General features: G+C 42.2%; 3 protein-coding genes across 13 annotated transcripts in view; 1 reads left to right on the forward strand and 2 right to left on the reverse strand.

Moving 5' to 3' along the window:
* The window catches only part of LOC120827567 (septin-9), a 55,941-nt gene that overhangs the window by 22,503 nt on the left and 19,971 nt on the right, over positions 1-13,467 (forward strand). For 3 of the 5 annotated variants that reach the window (XM_040190553.2, XM_040190557.2, XM_040190555.2), the window contains one exon: positions 1,466-2,233. In XM_040190553.2, coding sequence (XP_040046487.2) covers positions 1,466-2,233 — 768 coding nt within the window. Of the gene's footprint in view, positions 1-829; positions 1,032-1,465; positions 2,234-9,716; positions 9,823-13,467 lie in introns of those variants that run through there. The other 2 variants (XM_040190556.2, XM_040190560.2) reach the window with 2 other exon arrangements.
* On the reverse strand, positions 5,272-10,639 carry LOC120827569 (uncharacterized). 7 transcript variants are annotated; one of them, XM_078083866.1, is made up of 3 exons: positions 10,463-10,639; positions 9,819-10,030; positions 5,272-6,803 (listed from the first exon to the last, which is right to left on the reverse strand). In XM_078083866.1, the coding sequence occupies exon 3, from the start codon at positions 6,797-6,799 to the stop codon at positions 5,807-5,809; it is 993 nt and encodes a 330-aa protein (XP_077939992.1). In that variant the 5' UTR covers positions 6,800-6,803; positions 9,819-10,030; positions 10,463-10,639; the 3' UTR covers positions 5,272-5,806. The 7 variants fall into 7 exon arrangements, with proteins under 7 accessions (XP_077939992.1, XP_077939991.1, XP_077939988.1 ...); XM_078083862.1 differs by lacking the exon at positions 5,272-6,803 and adding an exon at positions 7,703-9,381 and having other exon boundaries at positions 10,463-10,591; XM_078083865.1 differs by lacking the exon at positions 9,819-10,030 and having other exon boundaries at positions 10,463-10,554.
* LOC120827570 (uncharacterized) lies at positions 10,686-12,974 on the reverse strand. Its single transcript, XM_040190568.2, has 2 exons — positions 12,835-12,974; positions 10,686-12,449 (listed from the first exon to the last, which is right to left on the reverse strand). The coding sequence occupies exon 2, from the start codon at positions 12,446-12,448 to the stop codon at positions 11,534-11,536; it is 915 nt and encodes a 304-aa protein (XP_040046502.2). The 5' UTR covers position 12,449; positions 12,835-12,974; the 3' UTR covers positions 10,686-11,533.

Here is a 13,467-nt window from a genome sequence, read left to right on the forward strand (position 1 = left end):
GCTATTGCATCCAGTGAACGTTACATACAATGTCACTTAAAGAAGAACACAGATAAAGGACTACACACACTTCTGGAAAAGTGAACAAAGCAAGTTTTCTATTTCATGAGAGCAACACAAAGAGCTTCTCTCATAGACGGATGAAACACTTTACGATGCGCGTTTGAAGTTTTTTTCGCCTTTCTTTCTATTGTCTTACTTGTCACTCAGTGGTGAAATAAAAAAGTGCCGGAATTGTCACTTGGAGTTAACACACAGGAATGCATTTGTACAGTATTCTGTACTTATGACTTATGGAGGCAAATCAGCAAGAGACATTTATGCACATTACAGTCTTTCAAATGAGCACAACTGTCTGCTTCTGAGGAGACCCTCTGATATCTGACCCCAAAACCTGCTAAAACATTCCCAGGATGAGTAAAAGGCTTGAATCAAACATCGATAACTAAAAAAATGCTGTTGGTGAAATATTGGCAGGGAGATGGCCGAGTTTTGATAATAATAAATTCCTACACAAAGAAACTTGCCATTTAAAATCTTCAGCAGCATAGCAAACATGACATTTAATGTTTCTCTGAACGTCTCACCCACAACGCCAAATAATATAAAAGTAAAAAACAAATTCAAGCTTCACACAAAATATTTTTGCTCCATTTATTTGCTGAAATATAAACTATATATATATATATATATATATTTATGTCTTGGTTTTGGAAGGTTTTTAATATCTTTATTTTCACCACAATTTAGTTATTTTCCCCCCCGTGGATGAAATGGTTATTCGGCGCCGGCGGTCAGGTGATCAATAAATCAGATGTCAGGTGTGTGAGAGAGACGTCACATCGTCAACAGACCGCCCGTATAGTGTCATAAAGGTCGGCGGGGGGGGATTTACGTCACCTCTACGTGCGCGCGTACCTGAGATTATTACCGGAACCTTGTCGCTAACCTCGGTATTCTTCTTCTTCTTTGAAGGGAATTAGAAATCACGGACGCGATGCTGTCGAGCTACGTGAAGCGCGTCAAACGCGGTGAGAGCAGCACGCGCCGCCGCGTTCACCGCACGCGCACAGTGACCGCATTGACCCGCGTCAATCGGTCCTGTTTAAACGCGTGACTTTCTTCCTCCTCATTTGCATTAATTGTTCCCCCCGCAGCAAAAACGTCAACATGTTGATCGTGGGTTTTGTCAGACGTGAATTTCCTCTGACGCAATAAATGCACAGGTGGTGCTGCTTGTGGTTTGAGTTGCTGCACATGTTGCTGTGTCTCTAATGGAGTTCAAGGCTAAAGGTCACGCAAATGATCACCACTCCAGGATCTTCGCTTCGGACTTGTTGACCACGTTTTGTTCGCATAATGACCCTGAAATGCAGAGGGAAATATCATTGAGCTCCTGAACCAGCATCTAAAAGGTCAAATGCATCCGTTTCCCTTCTGACCTCGAATGCTCTGTGTCTTCCAGCGCTGAAGCGGTCGTTCGAGGTGGAGGAGGCGGATTCCTCCGCGACCTCCTCGCCCCTGACTCGCCGGAACACCAACCCCCTCCGCTCATCGTCCTCCTCCGCGTCCAGCCAGCGCAGCTACGACCTGAGCTCCCGCAACTCCGACTTCTCCTCCACCAGATCCTCCCCCTCGGAGTCCTCCAACCCGCGCTCCCCGAAGGCGGGCATGAGGCGCGTGGAGTTACCGGGCCGTAACCCCGACGCGGCCTCGTCCCGCCGCACCGAGATGTCCATTGAGGTGTCCTCTAAGCAGATTGACAGCTCACCCAGCGCTGGCATTGCCCGCTTTGGTCTCAAGCGCCCCGAGGTCAGCTTGAGCAATCGGAGTACTCACCTGGACAGCTCCTCCAACTCCGTCGCCGGCTCCGCAAACCGGCGGGCGGAGCTCAGCGCCACGCGGCCCCACGACCCCCCGGCGCCGCCCAAGAGGGTCGACGCCCAGCTGTCCTCGCCGCCGATCTCGAGGATCCCCGAGCCCCCCCAGAGAAGAGGGGAGCCCGCGTCCCCGAGCACCGGCTCCGTCGAGGGGGCCTCGAGGAGGCCGGAGATGCCCGTCTTCAGGCAGCCGGACGGATTGGTGCCGAGCGGCGCACTGGAGGACGACGACGACTACCACCACAACCACCCGCCTCCAGCTCCCAGTGCTCCTCCGCCTTCCCTGGCAGAGCCGAGGGTGGAGAGGATGCGGTCCCCTGTCACAGAGGCCCCCCTGGCCCGGCCAGCACACAGTGAGTACCTGATCAGCTCAGCGAGCTTTTCTAAACTAACACTGCTGTGTGAAATGAAATGGCATCAATGTGGGATCGCTGATGCAGTGAAGCCTCTCCTCCTCTTCTGTTATCTCCACTATCTGGTTTGTGCATGTGGACAAGTCTAGACTGACTGAATGTAGGTCAGGCAGAGTGATGAGGAGAATCCCAGGGTTCCTCTCAAAGAGGCCTTTCAGAAGTACGAGTTAGAAAACTGAGCTCCCTCACTGGAAACCTTAGTTTATTGTGTGTTGGAAAGGACGTAGGCGCTGATAGGGACGAAGCAAGTTTTGTTAGGTACTGATCTTTTTGGTCTTTTGACTTTCCTTTTCTGTTAATTGCTTGCTTGACTTTTGCAAGTTACACCTCACTTCTATTGTCATTTTTTCACATTAAGGTAAATTATCATGGAAGCCATCCAAAATCGAATCAGTGCAGAGGCACTATTGATGAAACCTGATATTTAAGTTCACCTCATGACCTTTCCTTAAGCGACACCTTGTGGACAAACTCTGTATTGTTCATATTCTGGCAGAAATCCTATGATTATCTAGATTGGATTTTATTTGCGATGCTTTAATGCATCGGCTTATCACAACTTTTCTCGGTTTCCTGGTGAAACTCATGTGGGTGTAACTAATCTAGAGGCCGCTGTGCTCATGGGTTGCTCGCGCTGGTTGAGGAGTATCCAGGCGTGGGCGGCTGAAACATTCCAAATGCGGAGGTCATAAAACCTTCAACATAAAAATAGTAAACCTCCAATTTCCTCTTTTCACACTGTGTGTCTGCGTCAGTCGCTTATTCTGCAGACAAGAAGGGGCTAACGTTGATGTCTGACTTTTGGCCGAGGCCATGGTTTCTTCGGTAGTAGGTGAATCACTCTGCAAATATGCATGCTAAATATCTGAACTGTGGCCTCATTTTAGTAGAAGGCGGGGGGGTGAAAGGATTAAGTCTCAACTTCAGCCACATTTTAGCTCAGATTACCACCTTTCTGCTCAGCGGTGCACGTGGAAGGCGGGAGGCGCTGCTTAAAAGAAGCTGGAGAAGAAACAATGAGCAGATACGAGTTGGGGAAAGCGAGAGAGGGAGAAAGAAAGCGGAGGTTCAGTGGGCACGAGGGAAGAAGCGGAAACATGGGGGCGGCGGCTTAAAGCGCGCAAGAGATTTCTTGCAAAGAACCCGCACGGTCTGGAAGAAAAACAAACTGAGACACGCCCACTTTAACCTCAAGTGATTTGGTAGTAAACCCTAACAACCTAAAAGCTGACAGGCCGCACTGCTTTGATGAATGGTCCGAAAGTACAATTTATGTTCCATTTCCTCAACAAGTACACGCACTGTGGATTCAGACGCATTCTTCTTGTTCTCTTTAATCCTTTTGTATTTTTTGAAAAGGGGGAAACTGAGTCTGTCTCTCTGTTTACTTTACTGCTTGTATCGACACCGAATCCGGAGGGAAGTGTGTTTTGTTTCATGCGTCCCGTTAGGCCAATTAGCTGGTTGCCTGACGGCTGATGGGGTATTTCAGATCTACTTGCTTCCGGGCTCTTGGTGTGTTTGTGTCTCTGTGCTCACATACAAGTATTCGTATTGAATACGTGCATTCATCCTCACACGGATGAGGACGTCAAGAATGTGGCGCCTGTTGTGAGGCGCACGCCGCTGTGTGACGTGTGCTGTTGTTCGCTTGATTTGTTGGCTAATCACGAGCAGCTGTTTGTAGTCTCGTGCTTCAACAGGATGTGATCCCACGTGGACGGACAGACGCACACATTCATTCCTTCAGCACGCTGCTCACTTCAGTTTCCTGTCCCAGAGCGCCGCCCGTTTTGTCTGCTGCTGCGTTGCATGTTACATAGCATGTAGCATTCTGCTGCATCTACTCTTGTTTACATCGCATCATTTTTTGGGGGGGTTCGGTTTGCATATTAAATAATTTGCTGTATAACGTGTTTTTGCAAGTGCAATGCATTGGAAGTGCCTACACTCATTGTGTATAGTGGGTTCCTGTTGGTGCTTTAGCTCATTTCAGTGGACGTGTGACTCGCTGGTAATGGACGACTCTGCAGTACCGGTGAATAATTGCAGCTCCATTAAATCAAATCATCTGGGAATTCTCACAGCTGGACGTAAATGGAAAGGTGGCTGCATGAGAAACGCGTTGTGATGATCTGCAAGCTCTTGGTGTCAAAGTAATCATTCTCCTTCCATCCTCTCACTCCCCCGCGACACGGACACTGACCGCTGTGTTTTCTGGGGAGGTCATTCAAGTATTTCCCCACTGTTTTACTGAAAAGAATGGCGTCAAACTCCTTTCAGATAATACTTTTATCTGTCGTCATACTTGAGGAATTTGTCATTAAGCGTAGTCAGAATTTACAATTTTAATGGTTTTATTTTTTTTAAAGCACAACCGCACATATGGAGTATTTAGTTTAGCTGATTTTCTATGTTGTATATCATTTAGAAAAATCAACATGGACTGCTGTTCATACAAGTTTCATTAATCATTTACTAGAAAAATAATGAACACAATTGTGTTTTTGTTCAATAAATGTCCCAGAATGCTCGTAACTGGAAGTGAGAGCGAACAACACGAATGTCAACTTTCAGCTCACTGTGTCATAAATAAATGAACCTAATTTTTCCTAAGGAACCGCAGTCCCTGTTTTGTTATTCAACATTGGCTCTTGGAATCTTTCTTAATAATAATAATAATATTCTGAAAGCGTAGTCGGCGGCTGCAGTTCTCGATGACTCATCATCTTTTCATCAGCTGGGTCTCGCGCTGGCCTGCTCAGTGTTATCTTGTCTCCATCACATTTAAACCGCATTCACACATAAACAGGAAGATCAATTTCTTTCTTTTTTTCAGGCGGCCTTGGACTTGGCTAGAAACAAAGACTTGTGCGTGTCACAAGTGAATGGCTTGATGATAAATCGTCTATCTGTGTGTCTGGCTTGTGTTCATCCAGTTTCCTTGAACTTAAAATGAAAACACCGAACAAAAGTACATCAGTCTGACTTAACTATAATAAACAATTTCAGCAAAGAATACTCAAAACAACATTTACAAAATAAGCTAATATACTACAACATAGAATATGGACGAATGCACGCAACAATATATCAGATCAACAATTTGTAACATATAAGCATTAAAAAAATCCTTTTATCAGTGCAATATACATTTGTTTCATCCCTATCAGACATATAATTAATCATCAGTGAGTTATTACTGCTCGATTTGACATGCTTAAGCATTATAATATACAATAAAATGCATTTTGCTCGGTTCAAATACCCTTTTCGTATCAAATTCACCGGATATTTATACAATTCACAAATATTAATTTTACCTTATTCTAACTACTGACTCACGGGACACGGTGGAATACTAACTGCAATATTGTGGACATAAGCATGCACCTTCTGTAAGGCCACCTCTATGCAACCTAAACTAATGTCCACTGCTCCCCTGCTTATAAATTATCCTGATTATTACATTATTAGGACTTATTTTTCCTTTTTTATTATTGACACGTTTTCTCATATCATTTTTTTAAACAAAAAAACAAGTAATATAATTAAAACAATGACAATAGAGCAAATGCTAATCCATTTGCACCAGCTGTTCTGGGGAGGAGAGTTATTGTCAAAGCCTGATTCTATGTTCATGGTCACAAAGCTATGATTTTGGTCCTCATCGCTACTGACATCTATTGCAACATAACCTTGGTTTCGAATAGGTCTCGGGATGTTGGTGTTGCTTCTTGAAAAATTGCTTTGAGGACTTCTCATGGTTTTCGGTCTGTTGTTGGGACTTTTGAAGGAGTACTTTTCCTGGATCACGATAAACAGCAGCAGTCCAAGGCCAGCGAGGTCCCCCCATGTGTTTCTGATGGAGGAAACGTCAGCGTTGCTTCCAAAGTCGTTTCGGAGTTGCCCCAGTTGCTGTCGGTTTTGTCCAACGGAAAACTGTCTGATCTCTCTCAAGAAGTTGACGGTGATCCTGTAGGTGTGATGTGGATCATACAGGGTTCCCAGGTTCTCCGAAGTGTCATAATGCTGTGTGATGTAGACCTGGTCTATCCTCTGCAGATCTTGCCCTTGTGTGTTCTGCCTCCTGATGCGAATTATGATTCTGTCCCTGTTTCTACCGAAGTACTCCGTTGCTGGGGGATGGCGAACATAAGGAGGAAGTGGCACGAAGGTTTCTTGGTTGAGATTACCAATAGTGTAGTACTGGTATTCGTTTCCCCAAGGCAGCGGGTCCAGCAGTCCTTCATAGTTCCCATAATGATGTGAGCCATAATCCCCTGCGTTTGGGTCAAAGGTCAGCGATATGATGTTGTTGGCATCGATGTCAACAGCGTCGGCAAACCAGTAGAGCAGCAAAAGACTGTGCTTGGGCACGGATTGAGCAAAGTTGATTTTCTTCAAATCGGTGATTGACTTAAGCTTCGTCTGTCCAGCTGACACGGAGGTCAGGACGAGGAGCAGAGCTACACAGCAGGTCACGGCGTTTCCTGCCATCTTCATCAACCTGTGTACACACACACATTATTTCTCCCATTATTCATCAATATATATATATTGTAATCTGTGATGCATTAACTTGTCACAAAGCAATAAATTCTCATTGCTCATTCTGTGCAAATGTGTATTTGTAAGTCTATCAGATGTTAAAGAAGCTGAGTGAATATCCTCCCAGGTTAGTGTTTTTATGACCAAATTCCCTTTTAATGTTTCTGATGTTAATGTTTCATGTTGAGCTGCAGTGTAACAATGAAACCACAAAGCGGATAAGACGCTGACAAAAAATACTTCTTCTAGGTTGTCGCTTCGCTGTAAAGGACGAAATGGCGCTACCGTCTTGCTTTCTCCGATGTAGCTGACTGCTGACAATTTGATAGATTAGTTTGTTCATTATCACATATTTTTATTTGTAGAATATAAACATTTTTAAAAACAACATATTTAATTATTGAACAGTGCTTTTTTTTCTTAACTAGTAAACCTTCACGTTCTGAACAATTATAGTTTTAAGCTTTCTATCGGTAGTTAAGATGCTACCAAACGGATCAACTATAGGTACAAGCTGCTAATAATAATGTGTGCCCTTTGCATCTCTTTCCAGCTGTCTCCAGGCTTTTGTGCCTGTGCACCAGCCGAGCGCCTGTTGAAGCCGAGATGGAGGAGGCACATGTTGTTTTTGTGCCATTTAGAGGGCAAATGCGTGCATTTTAGCAGTTGAGTCACTTTCCAAAAGTTGCTGTAAGTGCCAACCCTTATTTTATAAATAGCTCAATTTCTTGCTTAGTGCTGTTTGAAGATGTGTCCAGGCTAGTCTGAAAAGCTAAATCTACCAACAAAGTTGCTTAATTAGGAACACTGGACAAACATCTTGAAATGTGTCAAGAGGGACACGCACAAAAATCACAATTTTCCTTGATTTTGATTTTTAATTTGGGTGAATTTTGGACCTAACAGTTTAGGTCCAAACATAAGTCCCTTTCAAACATTTAAGACCATTCCCTCATTACACAATATCTGATCAACAATGTGTAACATGTAAGCAGTAAAAAGCCTTTTATTTCCACCACATTATTTATCAGTGCATTATACATTTGCGTCATCCCTATCAGACACGTAATGAGCGAGTCATTACGGTTGGATTTTACATGCTGCAGCTTGACTTTGTTGCATAACTTAAGCTTGGAGCTTAAGGATCAAAGCACTGCCTTATAATCTACAATGAAATGCATTTTGCTCGGTTCAAATACTTTTTTCATAACAAATGAACCGGATATTTAAACAATTCACATGAACAGTTTTATCATGATCCTTATTCTAACCACTGACTCACTGGACACGGTCAAATACTAACTGCAATATCGTGGACATGATTATGCACATTCTGTGTTGTATACTGTGTGGCCACCTAATGTCCACTGTTACCCTGTTTATCATTCATTATCCAGATTTTTTTTTTTTTTATCGGACTTTCTCCTTATTTTTACTATATTTCACATTTCATTAGATTCCACCTTTTTTTTAATATTGAGACTGCTGCACAGCAATTCAATTGACAATACAAAACGTTTTCTCATATAATTTCTTTTTGATACAAAACAAATAATATAACACCCAATGAAATTAAGAAAAAGGTGGCAATACAGCAAATGCAACAAATGCAAAGGCATCTCCGCCGGCGGGGAGGTGAGTTATTGTCAGGGCCTGATTCTATGTTCCTAGTCGCCCGGCTGCGATTTTGGTCCTCATAGTTATTGAAATCTATTGCAACATAACATTGGTTTTGAATAGGTCTCGGGATGTTGGTGTTGCTTCTTGAAGCATTGCTCTGAGGACTTCTCGTGGTTTTCGGTCTGTTGTTGGGACTTTTGAAGGAGTACTTTTCCTGGATCACGATAAACAGCAGCAGTCCAAGGCCAGCGAGGTCCCCCCATGTGTTTCTGATGGAGGAAACGTCAGCGTTGCTTCCAAAGTCGTTTCTGAGTTGCCCCAGTTGCTGTCGGTTTTGTCCAACGGAAAACTGTCTGATCTCTCTCAAGAAGTTGACGGTGATCCTGTAGGTGTGATGTGGATCATACGGGGTTCCCAGGTTCTCCGAAGTGTCATAATGCTGTGTGATGTAGACCTGGTCTATCCTCTGCAGATCTTGCCCTTGTGTGTTCTGCCTCCTGATGCGAATTATGATTCTGTCCCTGTTTCTACCGAAGTACTCCGTTGCTGGGGGATGGCGAACATAAGGAGGAAGTGGCACGACGGTTTCTTGGTTGAGATTACCAATAGTGTAGTACTGGTATTCGTTTCCCCAAGGCAGCGGGTCCAGCAGTCCTTCATAGTTCCCATAATGATGTGAGCCATAATCCCCTGCGTTTGGGTCAAAGGTCAGCGATATGATGTTGTTGTTGTCGATGTCAACAGCGTCGGCAAACCAGTAGAGCAGCAAAAGACTGTGCTTGGGCACGGATTGAGCAAAGTTGATTTTCTTCAAATCGGTGATTGACTTAAGCTTCGTCTGTCCAGCTGACACGGAGGTCAGGACGAGGAGCAGAGCTACACAGCAGGTCACGGCGCTTCCTGCCATCTTCTTTAACCTGTGTAAACCTATATATTAAAGTTAATTGTCATTATTCATCCATACTGTACTTTCTTAATCCATACTATATATTTGGAACCTGTGATGCATCAAATTTCTCCCGATTTGATCAGGTGGCCATTTGAAGACTAAACAAGATTTGTTTGTTGTTGTTCCTTCTGCTCATACTGACGAGAACCATGCCGCTATTACGAAGGAACAAACTCTTCTCATTCTGTGCAAATATGTACTTGTAAGATTATCTGATGTTAAAGAGGCTTCAGCACCCTGATTTAATCAAATTAAGTGAATATCCTCAAGTTGGTGTTGTTGTTCCCCTTTTAATGTTTCAACATAGTGTTTCCTCTTTGAGTTCAGTGTAACAATGATCTCACGCTCACAAAAGACTTACTGATACAAAACTCTCGAACGGAACATCGGAGTAAGAGAACTCACCTGAGTAAGTCTGCTGCCGCCGGGTATCTGATCGTTTGAGAATAAGTGTGTCACAACTTCTACGTTATTGCTTCGCTGTAAATGAAACTGCAAAACCAGCCTTTCAGGAAATCGAATTAATACTGCGTTACTTCTCAGCAGTCTGTTGGTTCCCCGTCACGTGACTGCAAAAAGGGTTGACAGTCGGTGTGTCCTTCGGATGAAGGTCCAATCTTTGTGCAAAAGATAGAGAAACTGCAGCACTTGTTTTTTTTTTTTTTTTTTACATGTTAGTGTTCTGTATATGTGTATTTCTAAATGTGAGATCAGTTCAAAAAACAACAACCTGAAACTAACCTGGCCCCACCCTGACTGATTTCCTTGTACTTTGTACCGATTTACAACAAAGGCTATTTACAATCTGCCATAAGTTTGTTATACACTGGAGCCTTTAGTGAAGTCTGAGCAGCCTTTATACGCCTGCACCAATAAACTGGGACAGTCTCCACATCTGCATTTTTGCAGCCTAAGTTCACCAAATGAAGTATTTTTACTTTTAAGTTACTGTCAATACACCATACAAATTAAAGTGCTTCACCAATTATGTAGAATAGTGCCTGGTAGTTACTAAAAACAAACGTGATCATAGATTAAAGAGAGCTCACCTGCGTTTGTCTGCTGCTGTTCCCCCTCTGATCTGTGTGTTTTGTGTGAGGCTGTTCAGCTTCCTCTTGGTTACCGTTTCCTTGAAAATGAAACTGTGAAATTACAGAGTTGCTTCTATTGACTGGAAGTTGCATAATAAAACTGTTTTGGATTTGTTTTCATTCTCGAGAGAGTGGAAGTGGCTAACAAACGTTTTTTTGTATTCAAATAAATACTCATTCTGATTTGAGAATTATGGTTTAATAGAAAGAAAACCAAAGCTGAAATAAACTTGTTTTATTTTTTTTAAAGGTAAAACATGATCAATTACAAATGCTGTTAACAGAGCGTAGAGTCCGTTGTACCTCTCTCAGGTACAGGAAGAATGACCTGGGAGTATTTTCTATTAGATTAAAGCATTTCAGTGTTGCCTGAATGAATCTTGAAGCTTAATGACCATGCAAGATGAGTGTATTATAATATACAATGAAAGATTTTGCTCAGTTAGATTTTGCTCTCACACACACACACACAAGTCCTGCGTCAAGGCTACTCCAAGGTCTTCATCTTTGTAGCAGAAACACATAGTTGCAAGAAAAACAGGGTGGGGGTTCTGGGCAAAACCCAAGTGCTGGTAGTCGCCCTCGGATGTAGACGATCATCTCTGGCACCACAAGATTATGAACATTGACGCACAAACGTCTTGATTATCAGATGACCCAGAACACCGTGTACCTCTGTGCAGATGAGCATGGACTTTCTGTCGTACGAAAGTGGAACATTATTGCAGTTTTTCCAACAAGGTCTGAACATTCTAAAGATACTCGGACATCGGGAATTGAAGGAATTTGGCAGCACGTCACCAGACGATATACCAAGAATAATATTTCACCACAAACATAATAAAGTAAACAATAAAATTGAATATGAGGAGTTAAATCAAAGTAATACTCCTTATTCACAAGTACTGCTTGATCCTTGTTTATTTCTTTCAATAGATTGCTGGCTTCAAGGTCCTAATCCCCCTTTAAAAAGCTGTACCGTCTCACCTCGGTTTACACCATCTACTGTTCTTCCTCCGCTCTCGCCAGCTACTTGCCATGTGTTGCAAGACCAAATACGACAAAGACAAAAACAACCACTACTAATGCAAGAATAATGCACATCACAAAACCATCATTTTGCATGTTTGCACGTCCGTAGTTGCTTTGAGGTGTGAAGTTGCTTCCTGGTGTGTAGCTTTGCTGTGTGTAGTAGCTTTGAGGTGTGAAGTTGCTTCCTTGTGTGTAGCTTTGCTGAAAAAAAGAGCGGCTCCCCTGGATCACAATTAACAGCAGCAGTCCAAAGCCAGCGAGGTTCCCCCATGTGCTTCTGATGGAGGAAACTGCAGCGTTGCTTCCAAAATGGTCACTCAATTGCAACAGCCGCTGTTGGTTTTGTCCAACGGAAAACCGTCTGATCTCTCTCAAGAGGTTAGCAGTGATCCTGTAGGTGTGATCTGGATCATATTCTCTCCGATTATCAATGTGCTGAGTGATGTACACTTGGTCTATCCTCTGCACCGCTCGCATTCCTATGTTTGGCTGCGTGATACGAACAATGATTCTGTCCCTGTTTCTTTCTCCATACACTGTTGCTGGGGGACTGACAACATAGTGAGGGAGTGACATTCCCCTGTCTTGATTGAGACTACCAATAGTGTAATACTTGTATGAATTACCCCGAGGCAGCGGGTCCAGCAGTCCTTCATAGTTACCATAATGATGTGAGCCATAATCTCTGTTGTCTGGGTTAAAAGTCAGCGTCATGGTGTCGTTGCCTTCGATGTCAACAGCGTTGGCAAACCAGTAGAGCAGCAGAAGACTGCATATGGGCACCGATTGACCAAAGGGGATTTTCTTCAGATCGTTGATTGAATTTAGCGATCTCTGTGCAGCTGACACTGTGGTCGGGATGAGAAGCAGAGCTACACAGCAGATCATGGCTCTTCCTGCCATCTTCATCATCCTGTATGGATATTATACATTATTTATCCCATTTATTTATCCACACTGTACTTTCTTAATCTATACTAAATCTTTTTAACTGGAGATGCATCAAATTATTATGTTTTGATTAGTCCGGTGGCCATTTGTAGGTGTATTATGAAAGAAATAACAGTTCTCATTCTGTGCAAATATTTATTTGTAAGTTTATCTGATGTTATTATCTCTTATCTGAAGAGGCTTCAGCACCCTGATTTAATCAAATTGTTATTATCAACTTCCTCTTTAATGTTTCAATAGAAAGTCTTTCCTTGTTGAGTTGCAGTGTAACGATGAAATTGAGGACAAAATATTTACATAAAATACTAATTAAACAAAACTAGGCATCAGAACATGCAAGAACTCACCTGAGTAAGACTGCTGCCGCCGGGTAACTGTTCGTTTATGAGAAAGTGTCGCAAACCTGCTTTACAGCTTCGCTGTAAATGAAACTGACAACCAGTACAGCTTTGTTAAAGTACAGTGACAGTGGGTGTGTCCCAGCTTTATTCTACGTCCCAACTGTTGGCAAAGTGCAACGTTGAATACTAAAAAGAAAACGTGATCATAGAATAACGAGAGCTCCTGTCAGTCTGCTGCCGTCACGTAGTTGAACTCATGCTAAAAATACATTTAATATTAGATACGTTTTATGGACTTAAGATTAGAGAAACTCCTTTTATTTATTTATTTATTTATTTATATATATATATATATATATATTATATATATAATATATATATTATATATAATATATATATTATATATATAATATATATATTATATATATATTATATATATATATTATATATATATATATATATATATATATATATAATATATATATATTATATAAATAAAAAAATAAAATTATTTTAATCAAATCTGTCATAATAATATAGTAATACATCATGGAGCCTTTCACTTTTAATTTTTTTTTAACTAACTCTTTGTATCTACTAGTTACAGGAAGAATGATTTCTATTAGATTAAAATGCTCA

The sequence above is a fragment of the Gasterosteus aculeatus genome, chromosome 11 (genome assembly GCF_964276395.1).
Source record: "Gasterosteus aculeatus chromosome 11, fGasAcu3.hap1.1, whole genome shotgun sequence".
Lineage (NCBI taxonomy): Eukaryota > Metazoa > Chordata > Actinopteri > Perciformes > Gasterosteidae > Gasterosteus > Gasterosteus aculeatus.